This window comes from Larus michahellis, chromosome 1, assembly GCF_964199755.1.
Source record: "Larus michahellis chromosome 1, bLarMic1.1, whole genome shotgun sequence".
Taxonomy (NCBI): domain Eukaryota; kingdom Metazoa; phylum Chordata; class Aves; order Charadriiformes; family Laridae; genus Larus; species Larus michahellis.
The window spans coordinates 195,104,282-195,123,718 of NC_133896.1; the positions used below are offsets into that span (position 1 = coordinate 195,104,282).

At 35.7% G+C, this 19,437-nt stretch overlaps 1 protein-coding gene across 17 annotated transcripts in view; it reads left to right on the forward strand.

The window, feature by feature from the left end:
* Positions 1-19,168, forward strand: part of POSTN (periostin) — a 39,325-nt gene extending 20,157 nt beyond the window's left edge. The window contains exons 12-24 of one of the 17 annotated variants that reach the window (XM_074566988.1): positions 217-347; positions 3,119-3,249; positions 3,417-3,519; positions 3,905-3,972; positions 4,553-4,598; positions 6,727-6,774; positions 10,090-10,185; positions 10,782-10,871; positions 12,430-12,507; positions 12,916-12,996; positions 15,199-15,285; positions 17,340-17,381; positions 17,928-19,168. In XM_074566988.1, coding sequence (XP_074423089.1) covers positions 217-347; positions 3,119-3,249; positions 3,417-3,519; positions 3,905-3,972; positions 4,553-4,598; positions 6,727-6,774; positions 10,090-10,185; positions 10,782-10,871; positions 12,430-12,507; positions 12,916-12,996; positions 15,199-15,285; positions 17,340-17,381; positions 17,928-17,968 — 1,042 coding nt within the window. In that variant the 3' untranslated portion in view covers positions 17,969-19,168. The remainder of the gene's footprint in view (positions 1-216; positions 348-3,118; positions 3,250-3,416; positions 3,520-3,904; positions 3,973-4,552; positions 4,599-6,726; positions 6,775-10,089; positions 10,186-10,781; positions 10,872-12,429; positions 12,508-12,915; positions 12,997-15,198; positions 15,286-17,339; positions 17,382-17,927) is intronic. The other 16 variants (XM_074566998.1, XM_074567014.1, XM_074567005.1 and 13 more) reach the window with 16 other exon arrangements.
* The last annotated feature ends 269 nt before the right edge of the window (positions 19,169-19,437 follow it).

A 19,437-nucleotide genomic window follows, 5' to 3' on the forward strand; every position in this document is an offset into this window, starting at 1 on the left:
TTCTTAAATCCTTTTTCCTCAGTCTGCTACTCTTAAGACTGCCTTTTATTTTTTCTAATTTTCCACCTTCACTGTCTTTATTTCTGGGAAACAGTGAGAGTGTTTGAAGATTGATATACTATCAGAAAAAAATGAGGGAACTAAGTGCCTGGACCCAAGTGTAGTTACTACACTTCAATAGAATGTATTTGTGTTTTGTCTCTTTCCTGTAAACAGTGTTTTCCTCAGTCTGGTGAAAGCTGCAGGTTTAGATGATGTTCTGTCACGGCCTGGAGAATGGACTCTGTTTGTTCCAACTAATGATGCCTTTAAAGGTTTGACTGATGACGACAAAGATATATTGATAAGTAAGTAACATAAGAAAACTAGACATATAAGAAAAGGCAAAATCGATGGGAAAGGCGGCTCGTGCATTTCTTACACAAAAGATGTCTGATAAAACAGTTTACTTTTTGCGTAGGACTTCCCTAAATGAATTCCTTCTTGGGCAAAAGAAAAAATATATTTTTGGAAAAAAGCATCCAACCAGAATTTATATTTAAATTTCAGTCCTTGGTATATTATTCCAAGGTGTAATTACCTTCCAGGTTAAAATCCGCATTTGGTTAATTAGCTTCAACTTTTCATCATTCAATCTTGCTATAATTTTTTTTTTTAAACTGAAAAATCTCTTCTGTCATATTTCTTTTCTAGTTGTGACCATTGCATTAAAAGATATGTAGTATTCACTTTCCTGTCTGTCCTTTCTCTTCTCTGCCTCCACCCAGAGATCTCTGATATCACCTGTGCTCTACGACTTAAATATTGAATATGTATTGCTAAAGGCCAATATATGTAATTTCTTCCCATCTTACACTTTTAAACTTTGGAATTAAGTAAATTTTTCACAAGATTTAAAAGCAGTTTCTTTAGTGTCATGTTTTATTCCCATAAGAGAAGAAATGCACAATGAGTACTTCAAATCTCCTGCAGAATTTCCCATTAGAGGGGTAGACTGTGGCCACAGCATTACAAATATTTTCAGTTTATTTAAGAATAATGTGAATCTGGTGTGGGATTCCCACACTCCCACAAGTGTGGGAGGAGTGGTTACCTTGAATCCCACATCCAGAAGGTCAGTCACATTTTCCCTTCCTGAACTTTTCAGATCAAAGATGTGAAGCCAAATCCTATGAATCCTTAGTGACTTTAAAAGAGTCCAGTTCCGAGCATTCATAAACAGCAACCCCAGCTCTACACAGCCTTTAACTCACTAAGGAGGCACTGTGAATTTGAATTATCTTTTCAGCCATTTAAAGTTATGTTAGTGGTCTAAATTACCTTCTAGTGTGGTGTGTCTCTAGTGACTAACAGTAAATTAACAGCTAGCCTAAATGACTAACATTAGATAGCTATAAAATGAAATTAAGCTTGTCTCAAGTCTATGAACTGAACTAACTGGGTAAATGCTATTGTTCTGGTTTTATTGGACTATATAGTTATTTTATTAACTAAGATTGAGTTTATCAGGTCTATTATTTTTGCCTTCAGTTCGCAACTCGACACTGTACCCAAGGCCCATGCCATTTTGGATTATTTCTATAGTTAAGAATATAATTATATTTGCCATTCTGCTTTTTAAGGGGCTTTATGTACTGTTTTTTCCTATCATTGTGGCTCAGTTTATACTTACTTTCCTTGGAAGATGAGATTTTAATTTACCCTCATTATTTTTTTTGCAGCAGAATGGCCGTTTTTTGTGTCAGATTACTATCTGGAAATCTGTCTTGGCTTTCTTTAAAGGCATAATTTTGTTTTCTTCATAAATTTAAATCTTAAAATATGTAAGGAATATAAAGAAATACTTGTTTAACTGTAAGAAAAACATGAAACAAAGATTATTTTAACCAGTAAGCATTGTGGTATAGAACAAAGGTAATCTGATAGTTTGTGAAAATGGCTATGTTTAGTCTATCTATGAATGGTTCAGTCACAAAATCTCAGTGCTAATTTTAGTAGGAAGAAAAAAAGCATTTAATTGCATTTCAGTAGTAAAGTGAATCACAGTAATATCTGTGATGAAAACAAAAAGCAGATAAAGAGCAGATAAAAGCAGTTAAAGAGACACCAGGAAAACATTATAATCAGACAGTATTTCCATTGCAGTTTCATCAAGACTGAAACTCTTAAGAGCAATCAATATCAGCATGTAATGCTGATATGAAACTTGTAATAGAATGGTCAACATTCCATGTAATGGCAAGCAGATGTATTTTAAAACTGCTCTGCTTGGTACCCTATCTCATTGGATGGTTGTGGGTATTCCTGCAGCCCGTCATATGACTCTGAACCTCCAGAGACCCCTGTCAGGACACTAACTTGGGCTCCAGAATCCATTTACTTTTTAAAAAGACAGTCTTGAAACTGTTGGCTTTTTTTCCTTTCTTCCCAAATAGGAGTGTCAGACTTTGAAACATGTAAATCATCCCTATAATAGGTTCGCCCCCAACCCCGGCCTTTCCCAACTTCTCCAAGCTGCATCTGTTCTCTCTAAGAACAGAAAAAATCAGCACTCCAAATGATTCCTTCTTTTCTGCCTGAAGTAAATAGCAGCTTTCTCCTGCCCCAGATGGGAAAAAAAAGTGTGTATATAAAGAGTTGTAGGTTATCTCCAGTCATCTCAGAAGGGTGTCGCCACAAGAGAATAATTATATTAATTGTTAGCTATGGTTCCCTTTAATTGCAAAAGTGTTAAGGCTGGAGTTTAAGGCTGAAGTGTTTGAAGTGCAAAAGTGTTAAGGCTGAAATTTGATATTGCTGACTGCTTAGTGGTCCTGAAATTACAGTGCTTGCAAATGATTTGTGGAGCGTATTTAAGAAAAGGGAAAAAAATTCTAATTAGGGGTGCAAGGAAATACGAAAAAATAATACAGAAAAATAGGAAAATGCTGGCTGCTTTTCTGTTCTTTTGTATGGTTGGTTTTTTTCACTTTATTGTCATTTTAACAGATTGAAGTTGTATATGCCTGTGGTAGTTTCATACTGTGCTTAATTCTGTCTCAAGCCTGTGTGAATCCTTAGAATTTCCAGAAATATCCATTACCATTTAATTTTTAGTCCTACTTTTCTTTTTAAATAGGAGACAAAAATGCTCTCAGGAATATCCTTCTTTACCACTTGACACAAGGAGTTTTTATTGGAAGTGGCTTTGAGCCTGGTGTGACAAACATCCTTAAAACCATCCAAGGAGGGAAACTCTACTTGAAAACTGTTAAGTATTGAAAAAGTCTCCCTGATACAGCCTTGTAACAGGGATTTGTCATTCCATGTCTGTCCGCATTACAGAATGGGTTGCATTTTTCTGAACATTGTATTAAGATTTGGGGTTGTTTTTAAGTGTCCCCGATAACTTGTGTTCTATTTTCATCCTTTACCAGGTGAATGATACTCTTCTGGTTAATGAACTGAAATCAAGAGAATCTGACCTTATGGCAACCAATGGTGTCATTCATGTTATTGATAAACTCCTATATCCGGCAGGTGAGTATTAGTGCACGGAATTTATAGATGCTCTTCTGAATCTGTTTATATGTTATGTAGGTGCAATAACGTAAAAAAGTTAACTCCTTTAAAGAGACAGTTCCTACGTGGAATAAGAAACAGAAAGTTTACCTCACTGATCATTTTGTGCAAGAACCTTCCTTGAAACCATGGCAAGCCTTTAAATTCTGTGAAAGTCAAGTATATAGAAGACAAGATGTTATAGGCATCTTCCACATCCACTAATTTGGAAGAATGTATATGTACAAGTACATATACAGCTTGTGTGAGTGTTTGAGAGTGATTACATCTCCCAGTCACTTTAAATGAAAGTAAAATGAACACAGATGTATGATTCCTCTTACATGCCTATTTCTTTCAACAGATCTGCCTGTTGGAAATGATCAGTTGCTCACAATCCTGAAGAAGTTGATTAAGTACATTCAAATAAAGGTACTCTTTAAATAATGATCCCTTCATCTTTTAGGTAGGATCTGTGAAATCATGTACGTTATAATTCGTGATTCTCTGGTGCCTCTGTTTCTTCAGCAGACAACACATGCAATAATTCCCAGTTACCCAAATATAATAATGAAAGATACCCCACACTCAATAGTTAGAATTTGTGGTTTTTAACACCAAATAAGTGTAGAATATTTCCATTTGAATCACTCCAATGTGAACTGGCCCAAATCTCCTCTTTGGTTGAGGTACACTTCACCACTCCATCAAAATAAATCACTTCTAAATCATTGAGGCAACCCGTCTTTGAAAGAAATATTGAGTGTCTAAATTCCTATGTCACTAAACCCACTAGCCTCCATAGCCTGTGGAGAAAAATAGACCTTCATATCTATCTCAGCTATCCTCTTGAAGTTACATTTTCCCTCAACAATGAATGAGACAGCCTAGGCAAATAGCATAGCCTAACTTTTAGATCAGTTAAGCAGTAAATCCTGCCCATGCTTATTAGGAAACTAGAAGGCAAGTGTTCTTTCTTCTAAATTTTAAAATTACTTTTCTGTATTTATAGTTTGTTCGTGACAGTACCTTCAAAGAGATTCCACTGACGTTTTACAGTAAGTCCATTTTAAATACTTCCAGATGAGTTTGAGATTGCTTTTTAAATGTTGCCAGTTCCAATCTTGAACTGTGGATCTTTTTTTCAATCAAAAAGAAAGCAATTTCTGGGAAAGTAAGATTTGCCAATGAAGCACAGGAATAAAAAGACTCAAAGTAGAATGTTCTGGCTGTTGTGCTACTGTATGTGTTTTTTTCCCTTTCCAGATGTGTGACAGGAAAGTAACCCTGAAGTAAGCTGTTCAGACTCTTTGGGGGAGGCGAGATACATATGGAAAAAATTGTTTTTCCTTTTTTAGCCAAGGTTCAGTGCTTCGTGCATAGCAGAGTTCTACTGTCTGCCTCTCCAAGACATAGCGTTGTACTGTACTGACTCTCCAAGATGTAGCATTGGTCAAACTCTGCACTGAGAAGCTTTCTTTTTCATAAATGCCTCCAGAGGGAGAGAGTGTACCTGTTCAACCTGTTTCCCATCATGCAAATATGAAGCTTGTGTGGGAGGCAGTTGTTCTGACCATATTCTCTTCAGGGTGTAAATGCAAAAAAGGAACTTTTTTTGCTCTCTTGCAGCCTTTTCAGGGTTTGCATTTAGTTTCTGCATATAAAGGAGAACCTGTTGAAGCAAACTGTTAGAAGACAAAGATCTTGCTAAAGCTTTGGCTTGTGAGAGAATACAGATTTAGGCAGATGATTAAGTTTCTGTAGGATTCTACCCACATTTGTCAGTAGAAATGGAGACCATCACGTTAGGCTTTTGAAAATCAAGAATGGACACACTGAAGTTAAAAGAATCTTGGAACAAAAAATGGAGAAATATATCTTGATGACAAGTTGAATATGAGTCAACAGCTAGCTGGTCAAGGCAGGTCATTATCCCACTCTACACTGCACTGATGCAGCCCCACCTCGAGTACTCTGTGCAGTTTTGGGCACCTCAATATAAGAAGAACACCAAACTGTTAGAGTGTGTCCAGAGAAGTGCGACCAAGATGGTGAAAGGTCTTGAGGGCAAGACTTACAAGGAGCGTCTGAAGTCACTTGGTTTGTTCAGCTTGGAGAAGAGGGGTGACCTCATCACAGTCTACAACTTCCTCAAGGGGAACAGCAGAGGGAGGGGAAAGTGCTGATCTCCTCTCTCTGGTGACCGATGATAGTACACAAGGAAATGAAATGAAGCTGCACCAGGGGAAGTTCACTTTAGACATTAGGAAAAGGTTCTTCGCTGAGAAGGTGGCTGGTCACTGGAACAGGCTCCGCAGGGAAGTGGTCACTGCACCAAGCCTGTCAAGAGTTCAAGGAGTGCCTAGATGATGCTCTTAGTCATATGGTTTAGTTTTAGGTAGTCCTGTGGGGACAAGGGAGTTGGACTTGATGATCCTTATGGGTCCTTTCCAACCCGAGATATTCTATGTCCCACAGCTAGTGAGAGCAGCTAGAGAGAGAACAATGCCTGTAAGCTGCAGCAAGGGATGTCAATGTCAGAGATCAAGAAAGTTGTACCTGTTGATTTAGTTGAATGCGGGAACGGGAAGGCTGGGACCTGTATCAGTGAAGGCTTCTCTACCAATGAACGGATATGAGTCAAATAACTTTCTATCAGAGATGTTCAATGAATACTTGAGTCTGTCTTAGGTGTAGAGGGACAGCTTGATTTCACAAGGGCACCACAGTCATGCTCTCCATGACATTCTATCAAGTGTAAGAATAGTTCTGAATGTCAGAGGGTTTCCTCTGTTTACCAGATCAGCTCCCTAATGAAAAGAAAAGGGCAAGATTCAAATTTAAAATGCACCAAGGAATTCTGCAAAAGTTTATGCAGGGAATGGTATTAGCCATTATTATTGTGTACCTTACATTATCATGGGTTTTGTGACCAGTGGGTTTCGTAAGGCACAAACATAGGCAAATAGAATGCCAGTAGACTCGGTCTGAAGGTGACTTGTGTACACCACCATTTAGTAACTAGAACCGAGGTCCATACTCTAGATCCGTTTGAGTTACTTTTCCATCCGTTATTATCTGTGATTTTATCCACGTCTTTATGACCAGACCAAATCTAACTGATCATTACCATAAAGAAACTGTGAGAATGGAGTGTGCTTTATATTCCATTTTCTATACTTTCAGAAATTAACATAATTGAAAGCAACGTCCAGCCCATCATCAGAAAGGAAGGTAAACGAGGCCCTTAGTATATATAGTTCTGTATATGTTTATATACATATACAGAATATATATTGTATATATTTCTGTATATGTTAATATACATATACAGAATATATATCATATGTATTTCTGTACCAGGATGCATTTTGTACATAACAATTCCAGGATGTTCAACACTTTGCTGGAAAAGCAAAGATACAAATATTGCAATTAGAACTGGCTGAAATATTTTATATAAAAAGATTTCCCACAGTTGCTCTCCCCAAATGATTTCTTCCTTTTTCTACGTGCATTTTTAAAATATTTTTTAAATAATCTTTTTTCAAACCATTTCCTTTAAATGCCCCAAATATTACCATATTTTCAATAAAAACATTTTATTTTTTTAAAATTAAAACAGTTATTTAAAAAAATGAAGTAGATTTGTTTTTTCTGCTCTGAAGGAAAAAAAGACCAACAGTTCATTTTTATATAGTTTTCAATCAGTTCTAAATACCAATATCTGTCAGATGCCTGGAAAGGATGGTTAGCCAATCTTTCTTTTTTGATTTCTCACAGCAAAAGCATGACTTAAAGATTAATGGTGGGACTGAAGAGAATAAAAAGTGGGGCTGGGACTGTCAGAATCACTTGTCATTCATAACTTAACTAAAACACCCATTTGTTCCACCAGTCTAAGTATACTGCTAATGAGCTCCAGTTTCCCATTGAAATAAAAATGCTCAAAGGGAATCTGGTTGAGCTTTTCTGAGGAGTCAGGCAGTTAAAAATATCTTGCAAGAATTTTATCCAGACTATTTAATCATTGTTTCTGGGAGGACTTTCTCCCAGCAGAAGTGACGTGAGCTTGCTTTTTCAGCAGTTTGTCTGTGCTTCATCCCGTTTAGGATTAGACACCATCTAGCATATATATACTGATCTTTGTTGCTTAGTCTCCGTCATTAAATCAGATCCGCAGAGCAATATAAATGGATGGATGATTCCATATGGTAATTCATCCAAGATATTTTAGAAATCTTCCTATGAGGAAGATGAATCACTCACTCTATGAAAGCCCCTGTTTTTCTGTGTTAAATCCAGAGGCAGGGCATATAGTTTAGGTGATTTACATGATGTTTAGAAGTTGAAAGTTAACTGAAACAAGCCCCTCTTTTAAAGAAAAAAAATAAATTTCTGAGCACTTACATAGTCAAATGTACGACTAAGCGTTATTCACCAGAGAAAGAACAAATAACTTTATGAGTTAGTGAGTATTGAAGAGTTACTCCTTTCCATTGCCAATACACTGTTTCTGCTTTGGGACGCAATCCGGGGAATGATCTCTAGGCAATACAGCCTTTCTGCTGACAATTTAGAAGTAGACACAATAAAGCAAATTCTGCCCTTCCTGAACTTGCTAGTAGTAACAGTATTGAGCAGCAGCTCCCGTCAAAACCACAAAAGCCCACAATTGTCTGTAGAAAAACTCTGGCAAAGTTGCATGTTAATTTTTGCAACATATATCAGGAAGTTCTAGCAGAGCGTGATGGAAAGGAGATTTCAGGAAAAAAAACAAACCCACCCCCAAGTGTAGAGGGTGATGTCTGCCCTTTCCTGTCTCAATGTTTTCTACTTCAGTTGTGCTTCCATTGTCCATACATCGGCAAGTTAAAGGGATCTAAAAAGTTAAATCTGATTGAAACCCAATTCGTAATTGATCAAATGTTCAAAGGATTGATCCTTGACTAGGCAGTCTAGCAAACTATGGCTTTACCTCTTGTTTTCTGTACATCTGCTATATCAATCACATAAGAAAGTCCAGTAATCTAGAAATTTTTAAAAAAATGAAGATTTATAAACATTCATAAATATACCTTTGACATGCTTTCATTATTATTCATCACTTATGTCAATATATATTGATATTTAATGGACTCTCAATGTGCAAAAATGCCTCTAACTTTAAAGCAGAAGCAAGTGAATGAATCTTGTAAGATTGCTTATTTAAAATATTTATGTTTTTCAGCCAGACTTGTTAGAAAATAGAAGAAAGAGTGGGGTGTTCAGCTATTTAAAACTCAGAGTAGATGAATGGAGCTCTATAATAACTGAGCATTGTTATCATCCTGTCATATCATCTCATCTGCAGCAAATAAATGAATTATTTAGCTCTAAAATCTGACTTATAAAATTATCTTCTGCTGCAAAAGCAAACAAAAATGTGTGCTTGGATTTTTATTATTGAAGGACACTAGTTAGCCTGAATTGTACTGTTTTTAACAAATAACACCAGGCACCCATATTAAAAAGCTATTGTCAAATTCTGATCAGTAATTAAAAAGCCCCCAAAACTATAAAGTATAGACTTCTACATAAACTCATATAAAGATATTTAAGGTATGTTTAGGGAAAGCAAGAGAGATGGACTTTAAGTTTCTAACTCTGAATAGGGAATAAGGGAAGTGTGTGTTACAGCAACTTTTTAAGTAGGTGATGTTGCTGTAATGCTTGTTACAGAAGACCCATGTTATTCTTGTTAACCGACTGCATCAATGGTATGTTCCGAATTTATTTAGTATCTGCTGCTCCAGCCTGTCAGACAGAAATACATTTGGATCAGCATGGTTTATAGGGATTGCACAAGGTTAAGAGGTTTGTTTTGGCCACTGAAATCAAGATGACATCTCCCATGCAACTCAGAGAATGATAACCATTAATGCTGACAAATATCCATACAGCCATTCCAGTTGATCTCTGAAGTTTATTTAATTTTTTTTCTTTAAGCTGTGTGACCAGTGGACAATTCTTGATAGCTTAAAAAAAAAAAAGCCAAATAAAAACCCCCCAAAAGACCTAATTTACTCTTGCCTATCTATACAGTTAGTAGGAAATAATTTGACAAACATTTCCGTCTCTAGTTCTTTCCTAAGCTTTCACACAATAATTTGCACGCTCATCACTAGCACAGCGATAGCTATAAGACTCCAGCAACGCCGCATAGTAGGCTTCTTACCAATATATAGAGAGGAAGCCGTCCTTTCAGCTGCTGAGGATCTGTTTTTTGCCTGAGACTTGTCAACAAATTTTAAAAACATCAGACACACAAAAATAAAATAAAATAATTAAATAGTAAGTGTGCAATAGGATCTAAATTTAAGATAGCATGGGACGAAGTGCAAGATTGAACAGCATTGCTGCAAATGGCTTCTCATATTTAAGAAATCCATTACAGTCATCTGGTTTATTTAGGGGAGGGGGATAATGCTGGCTTTGTCTCAGTCCCATGGAATACCATAAAAATTTTTATGACTATTTGTAATGTGTTGTTTTTTTCCTATGTCACAGACCCATCTATCACACAGCTCACTAAATTAATTGAAGGGGAACCTGAGTTCAAAATAGTCAGGGAAGGGGAGACAATAACTAAAGTGATTCATGGAGGTTGGTATGCTTTCAGCAACTCATTTGTATTAGCTAAAATTTGAAATATTCACTATTCCAAGTCAGTTTCTACTTTATGTAGGTGATTCAGGTGATACGTTAGACAAGTGTTCTGTTTTTAACAAGACCTTCTGGAAGTGTTGTAATTTTATTGCATAATTTCATTCTCACTTCTCAATTAAAAAAAAATGTGGGTTTTTTTGCCTAGCTCTGTCCCATAGCTACAGTCAAGACAGTGTTAGAAATGTTGTGCATGCTGACATAAGATCTCCCTCTCTTAAGAATTATTTGCTGGTTGTTGTCCTGTAATCAAAAATGCAGAATGTGAATCTGTGATAGGCAATTTTATCAGAGAGGTAAATTTTGCCTTCTGCTTTGCTAGGGGAATTGAGAAGTTCACATCTAGGGTGCTTTTAAAGGAAAAGCAGCATGTGGCCATCCTAAATTTGGAGGAAACTCCTCTGGACATTTTCATTTTTTGTAAAATATGCTATGGTATTTCCTTGTGTACTTCAGTAAGTTTCCACATCTCAAAAACAGCACTTGTAACACTGTTCATCACTTGATTAATGTCTTCAACTTAAAAATCCTTGTAGAACCAATTATTAAAACATACACCAAAATCATTGATGGACGACCTGTGGAAGTGACAGAGAAAAAAGTAACAGAAGAAAGAATTATTCAAGGTAAATTATGATGAGCCATTCATACTTCATGAAGTTTACCATTACATACAAAAAGTAACAAATCCTGAGTTCTGTCCTAATGCCTAACCTGCATTTCCTGGACAGAAATACCGAAATTACATTTCCTGGAGAGAAGAATTTTCAGAAATGCTGGCTGTGTGTCCTACACACACATATACAGAAATGGCAATTAGATTTTAACAGCATGCAAAACAACGACAAATTAACTTTGGTTTTTTATGTGTTTGCAAAGTGTCTGCTCCTGCAAGCTTTTTGCTACCATTTCAGGATGGGACTGCTTTTATTGCACTTTTTAAGTCTGGCTTGCTTTAGAAAGAAGACATTTTCTTGTGTGTGTGAACTTTTGGGTTGTGTATTTCCAGGTAAGTTTCATTTGACCAAAGGTAGACCTTCACTGTGGAAATACCTACTTTTGCCTGTCATCCCAGGCTCCCTGGACAATCATTTCAGAAAAACTTCTTCTCTGTTTTTCCGTAAGGAGAGGCCTTGATTGATCTGACATGTGCAAGTTAGACCTGTATATTCAGCTAATATAAGATGAAAATAATGGGCGCCTATGTCCCTTGATCTTCTCCTGCAGTAACTTTCAAACTCCTTGGCCAATTTCAATATTTGACCTTACTACAAGGATATTTCTTTAAGAATCCTAGAATCTTCAAAGAAATTGAGAAGTGGAGCGGGACATTTAAGCAGTCACAAATTTTCTGTTAACACATTTTGATCCCCTTGGTTAAATATTAGTTCGAACACTGCCAATAAAATTCTGTCTGCCAGAGCAGTTTTAAGGGAAAGACAGTGTTATAGGAACATACTGACCTAGCAGAAAGTCTTAATATTCAGTTTATTTAGAAAATCTTAAAATTAAATTTAAGAAGTCCTTCAAGCAAGAGAAAAATAAATAACCAGACTTAAGATGTTCTCATACACCTGTTTACTACAATGAAAATAACTGAAGAAAAACCGCTGGTCGTTTCTGAATAAACCCGCGACTGTTTTTCAACACAGAATTTTGGGGGAGAAAATAAAATACCATTTTCTCATTTCTCATATTCAGGTTTCACTAATATCCCACATAAAATGGTCAATATAATGTAAAATGCTAGTGCTTCATACCTGATTTTTCTTCCTCTTCCCTCTGTAGCAGAAACTGATAAAAAATCTCAAATGTTAAGCTCTCAAATGATTCATAGCAGTAATAAAAGCAACAATGTCTATTTACAATGGTGGACCAGACTCCTTTTGCACTTAGGAAATACCTGATCTATGATGTAATACAACAAAGTGTTTAAAACTGTGCCTTACTTAAAGAATACGAGGAGATATTTACTATAAGTATATTAAATTTGTCTAAGTACTTTCCCGAATAGCTCTAAATACTATTTGTAACCCTCTTTCAATTTAATTTGGGAAACAGTAAAGAAAAATGATCCTAAAAGCAGATTAAAGAGTGTTAATCCTAAGTGTTAAATAGGAAACAATAACTTAAAAGGCAATCCCTTATATTTGATTAAAGTCCGTCTTACACATCCTTTTTCAGGTCCTGAAATAAAATATACCAGAATTACTGCTGGTGGTTCAGACAATGAAGAAAAGTTAAAGAAATTGCTTGAAGAAGGTTAGTATCCTTGTTTTCTTTCCTTCCTTTAAAAAATATATATATTACTTAAGTAATTACTGAATGGATACTCCATGTTTTCAGCAAAGGTGCTCATACTGCAAAAACATACCCAGAGTTTAAACCTCATAACCTGAAAAATGTCCAAATCCAACATTCTGGTTTGAGTCTCTGATCTTCACATTTCAGTCAGCTCTGGATTTGAGGCTGCCTGGGTCTAATACATAGTATGCTATGTTTGTTGTAAAATATGGTGTTTTCGGTGTTTACATGGAATTTATTATTATAACAGATGAATTTTGTAATTCAGCAAAATGCTATGACAGGATTAATTCAGTAATATGCTGTTACACGATTGTCAAAAGTTTTACGTAAATCAATTATTTGCCATAACCTGTGTCCTATCAGAGGTTACCAAGGTGACCAAATTTATTGAAGGTGATGGTCATTTACTTGAGGATGAAGAAATCAAGAGACTTCTGCAGGGAGGTAATTCAGTGTATTATAACTAACCTTTTTGCAACAGGTTATGATAACTGAAACCCCTCTCGGATATGTTGATCTCAACATTTTAAAGACTGACCTAGTGGAAGTGGAACTTTAATGGGAGAAAAAAGTAGAATGCCATATATGAAGTTCCAGATGTCTGTGAAATGGAAATAAGTACCAAAGTTTGATTAATCAATTTATTTATGATATTGATCATGAAAAAAAAAAAAATTGTTTGGGTTTTTTTCAGTCTTTAAAAAGTTATCTAATTAAAACTCAGGGGAGCAATGAAGATTTATTCCACTAGCTGTGAACTCTTTTTTCAGCAAATTTAAATCTGTGAAAACCACTTGTGAAGTGGAAAGTATTGTAATAGGCCAAATTCATCTTACTTAGCAGTTCTTCAGAAATGAATATTCATTGCCCTCAAGTTAATAATCAAAGGCATGTTTAGCATCCTTCTTTCAATACTTACAGGTGATGGATATCAAGGCATTAACTTTAATTCTCTTCCAATATAGCATTCCAAGGAATGGTTTTCTTTCCTTCTTGCTCTCTTAATTCTAACAGTTTTGGCAGTATATAACCAGTAGCTGTAGAAAAATGGTAAAAGAACTTGTGCTTATGAAATTAATCTTTATCTATGAATTTGGAATGTTCTCTGCTTAATGTAGATTAGAAAAAACTACCTATAATAGCAATGGGGAATAAAAAAAAAAGAGAATTCAAGTGTTGTGCTTTTACAAAATGTTAGTGTAAATCTGAGTCGGAAGCTCAAAAATAAGTATGGATACGTATGGCATAAATTAACTGAATCCACTTCATTTTAAGTTCATTTTTTAGTAAGTTACAAACTTGAATACCAGTAAAAAGTAGCTTACAGCCAGCTATGTGTTCATTGAACTAAATCTTGTAGTACTTCAGAAGCACTATTCTGTCAGCGTGAGTTGTGTTAAACTTGAGTTAAGTAAAAAAATTTAGTGATGGCTGAACAGCTTTCCACCAAACAAAACCATGCTAGTTGATAATACAAGTAGTCTTAGAGAAAAGCTAAGACATGGCTATGAGTACTGTTGACTGTATTTCTTCTGTTTTAAACACATAAATCTTAGTTTTACAAATCTAAGCCAGGATTTGACTGTAGTCATTGGAGAGAAAAAAGAACTTCCAGAGGGTTTTTCATCTTATCCCATCTTAAGCGTCCCAGCTATGTGAAAAGAGTTGCTCTCTGGAGATGGCTATTTCAGTACTGCATATTTAAAAGGAAAGTTGAAAGAAATTATAGCAAGAAAATCCCTCCATATACTGGACTATGTTCTGTTGGTGTCAACCAGGCAATAAAGAGCATAATTAAACTTTATCTGTCAAACTGTTCAAAATTCTGGTGACAGGTCTGATGCCAGAATCTAATAATTATAATTGTAATTGTAATTTTAATCGTCTTCAGTTACTGAGGTATACAACTAAATAGACATAATCTGTAGAGATACATCTTACAGTGATCCTATAGGTCTACGGAAAAGAGATAAATAGTTTATCTGTAGTAATTTTGGAAAAGACAATGTTGTCTCTTGAATTCTTGCTATTTTTCCTTGCTATTATATGTTAGTTTGCATAAGCATCCTGCTTTATAGAATGGACCCAATAAGCAGATTTGTCTCTTGTTTTAATTTGATTTTTCTCTATCTTTTATCCAGTCAGCTACCCTTGGCTGCCATGGTAATACCTTACCATATGTTTAGCCAATAAAAACAGATACACATGCTCCTGTTGGTGATAATGGTGATAATGCTTTATGTTCCTCTTATCTACATCAAATTCCTTCTGTTTTACTGAAAATTTCCTAAGCATTTATATCCAGCTCCAGTCACAAACAAATGTATTACCACTGTCTAAAGTAAAGGAATGATTTTGCATTGGCTTTAATTCTACTTATACAATATCCAGCATTCCTTATTGGAAATCGCAATCTTTGCTGAAATGCAACTTCAAGCCAAGATTGCAATGAATGACTCTCAGCCCTAGAGCAGGAATCACCTGTGGCAGAGCCAAGGAAATCAGCAGGACCTTATGGCATGAATAAGGTGGTGGCCTGCATAGATCTGCACCCCCAAAATGACATTTTTTTTCCACTAAAGGTTCCTTGCATATGGGAAAATGCCGTGCCAGATTTAACTCATTTGTTTTTGATGCTTATCGTAGCTGGAACTGAGTACACCAAGGTTACTAAAGTAATTGAGGGGGAGCCACAGATTATCGAGAGAGAAATCAAGACAGTCCAGCTGGAAGGTTAGTTTGCCTAAAAATCCAGAATCACTAAGACCTGCTTTGTCTGAAGTGATCATTCCGGGTGGGGTTTTGTAGTATTTATTCACAAAAATTACTTAGGTCTGAAGCCAGTATTTTAGCAAGAAGAGTTTCATAATTGTTTTGGAAAAGAATTCTTTCACTGACATTGCAGAGGAAAATGTTAAGGCTTATCTTGTGGCTAAATGTAACTAAAAGATTTGGCAAGCATAGTAGACAAGAGGAAATGTCTAACCACAAAACTTAGGTAAAATATTTGAAGGAACACGCACCATAAGAATTGCCTTTTCTCTAAGCAGCACATCCAGAAGAAGACCACGTGAGTCGTTTTTAACTTGAGTTTTTTCTTGTCAGTGTTAATGTGATCTGTTGATGTGAGGGGTTCTCAACTTGGTGAAGTGGGGTAGGGTGGAGGGAATATAACCTCTGGGGTTGAGTAAATATCTCACAGGGTCTTGGAATTTCTCTGTCCTTATCCTGTTGTTAAATGAGGAAGCTCTTGGGTTTGAAAAAGCTGAACAGTGTTGAGGTTCAAAATGAGTCTTTCAAAGGAGCCAAATACAATTCTGCCTGGATTTATATTAGGAATTTGTTCTTCAAGTTTAATGATCATTTTTTAGTGATCTTCATTCAAAGTTAAGAAGTAGATTGTTTAGAATTTCTTTGTTTGTTTGTGTGTCCTTTTCCAATTCTAATTATGCAGATTAAGTTATTCTGTCAGCCTTCGAACTAAATGAATTAATTTAGTAGGAAGAAATATTATGGCTTGTGGAGAATGAATTTAAATAAATGCGTTTCTACTTTTTAAATTTTGAAGTCTATGGTAAATATTGAAGACATACCATAGTGTTTGCGTAACTTCAATGTTGAGTCGTATAAGGCATGCAGGGAAGATAATTGTTGCCTGAAAATGACAGACAAGTGTGATCTTCGACCATGACATTTACCTGAAAGCATAATTGTGTGGACAGCATATGAGTATGGAAAGAATAGTTCGGATGGACCATGTCCTGTCCTTGTCAGGGCAGTGCAGAGCTTGAAATTTTCTATCACCTTGGTGCAGATACCCATTGTTTAGTCTTAGCTGTAATGAGGTGAAGCCTGTGTCTCAGGGCTATGCATTTATGTACACTGTACCTCAGGATTAAAAGACAACTGATTGCAGCTGGTTAAGCGAAGATGCAAGTACTTCATGGTTGTAAAGAAGGAAAAATACCACAGTAAAATTTCTGTGAGAGTAACAGAAGAATTATCCCTAATTCTTACAAAATGTTTTTCCTTCCAATGAGGAGACATCCGGTTTAAAAAATGCCTCAAGGTCTGATGAGAAAGAAGAAAAAGTGTCCATAGTTTCACTGAGTCAGTATTTTGGAAAACAGATGTATCTGTTAATGAGGGTGGTACCTAGTCAATAGCCCTTGCTCTATTCCACCCTTTAAAGTAGAAGCCTCTGAGAAAATTAACTGAACTCTAAACGCGGAATCGTATGGCAGACTCACAATGCAGTTACACATCAGGACCCAAACACAGCTGGAAATGTGGCCACCATCATGAGTTTCAAGCATATCATTTATAAATACTTCCTGAAGTAATGTCTACACAGCAGACCTGAACATCCTCTGCCAAAAGCTGAGACTGAGCCCCGGGCTGTACACTAACCTGAGCTTGTACGTCGCTGACAGTGTCAGGCGATGTTTGCTGGATGAAGAACATGGGTAAAACGTCCTGGCACCTGCCTGCATCATGTAACCATCTGTAGGAAATCAGTGTGAATAATGGATTCATTCATACTCTAAAAATGTAAATATGCTTTTGAAATGTTGTTAAGATTTGGTGGACGACTGCACATGACAGAGATGCGTGAATTGTGTTATAAGCATTCATGTTTCAGGTGATCAAGTCAACATGCTAATGGGAAAAAATTCTTGATTTACTGACAACCTTGCAAGTCAGCAATGGGTTTCCAACATTTCTATTGAGGTTTAGTTTAAAGGCTCTTACAAATGACTTCTGACTGCCATATTTCTGTTTTCTAGAAGCACCTGTACGGAAAGTACAACCAAACAGGAGGACACAAGGTAAAAACAAAACATATATTTAAACATTTTAACATGCATCAAATATTATTCTCAGTTATGTTAAAATTCAGGAGGGAAAAAATATCCTTAAGAAAACAGAGCTCAAACGGAAAGAGCTGAATTTATGCTTTTAAAAAATGAAATTTTAACAAAGCTTGGTATTGTTAACCACTGGGTTTCTAGATTTTTTTTCTTATATGTATTTCTATCTGAAAACAACTTAGATAGATATGTGCTTTGGTCAAACAGTGTTTCAGGTTAGAGTAAAGCTGTCAAAGTGAGATCTGACTTTGGAGTCTTAACACTGTGAAAATGGCACTGTGGGATTCCCCACTGTGGGATTTGTAACTCACTGATTCTACATTATTTTGATCAATTAAGAAGCTGAGAGATCAGTATAATTTCCTAGCTGCCAGCACAAAAGTGAAGGGTACAGAATCAGGCTTCATCTCTCCTCTTCACGTCTGTTTCACAAGTAAATACAGTATATAGTGTAACTATATTATACATAAGTAATAATTATGGTTCTTTTTCCATTTTTCGCAGGGGGAGCAGCAAGAAGGAGGACAAGACTAGCTTATCCCTAAAAGATTTCCAAGATAGAATCCACAGAATTACAAGTTAATGGCATGGTCTTTGAGAGGAAGAGAAACTGTTTTTTAAAAAATGAGAACATTAGAAAACGACGTTGTTTTGATAACATAATGTAAACTGAACCATGAATCCAGAAAACAATGTGAAGCTGCAGATACTCACTGCTAGCACAGTGCTCACTAGGAGGAGTAGTCCATTGGGGGTGCTTTAACTGCTCTTGATAGTAAGCACTATGCAGGGTGGGATCCAGGAGCTGCTGGAAGGCCATCAGCTTCTGTAGAACCAGGATTCCTTCTTACGCTGGCTAGTAGTAAGTGTTTGCAGGATTGGATTCAAAAAGAGCAGGGAACAATACAGAGTGTATTTTTTTATTATTATTATTTCCACTAAATAAGAAATATAAATGAAATTAGATCATTTCTAGATAAAAATCACTTCAGGTGACTTTTAGAGTAATCTAAGGAAATATGAAATGTTAACATAGCACTTTTGGTTCAGTGGTATTGTATGCTTTTTTTTAAGTCAAAATTCATTGTGCGTTTAATGTCATAATGACACCAGTAATGTTACTTTCTTTAAACAAACAAATATGCCTTATATTAAATGTATCCTTTTTCTTTTTTTTGTTCTGCATTACATATCCAAACACCTAGTAAAATGGCTAATGGAAGCTCTTAAAAAGAAAAAAAAATCTAACATTGTGAGCTTCTTGAAATGTATTTGAGGTCATGTTGACTTCATAATTTATAAGAAAAATCATTCCTATTAAAGGAATCCTGTACCAATACATATACTGAGATTTTCCCACTTTTCCCTAAATGTGTCTTGATTATTAAGGTGGATTATAGAAGGGATAAATAAAAATGCATGCAAACAGTTAACTCAGCATGGAAAAAGGTTTTACAAAAGTGAGGCTAGGTCTGAAAGCTTTTATATCAAAACATGCTTTGCTAATGTCTGGTACTAATGTGGAGTTGTCTGTAAATTATGTCCATTTTGTAACTCTAGTTTTATACTCATAAAAGTTGTTTGCCTTTATTAACAACAGTTGGAAAACAATTACTCATGGAGTAAGAAAAAACCTGTTCAAAGTGCCTTAATTCTGCAGACTAAAGTTTCAGAGGAGTTATCTAATGTGCTTTTATATGTCTGTTTTGAAACAAATACTAAATAAAGAATTTGGCTGAACTGTGCTTACTTTCATTTGGGAACATTTTTTAATAAGTAAAGGAAATTCTACATGTTCTTAAACTTTTAGTGTAGTTTTTAGTTAAAAAATATGCTTTCAGAGAAGCAAATTTTTGCTTCCCATTCTCACTTAGCATGTGCTAATGCACTTAAACTGCATCAGTCTCCTTAAACACAATTAAAAACCTTCCCTAATTCCATAATCACACACCGTGAGCACCACTCCCTGGATGATAAAGCAATCTGAGCAATGGATTGGTATCTTGTGTAGCCT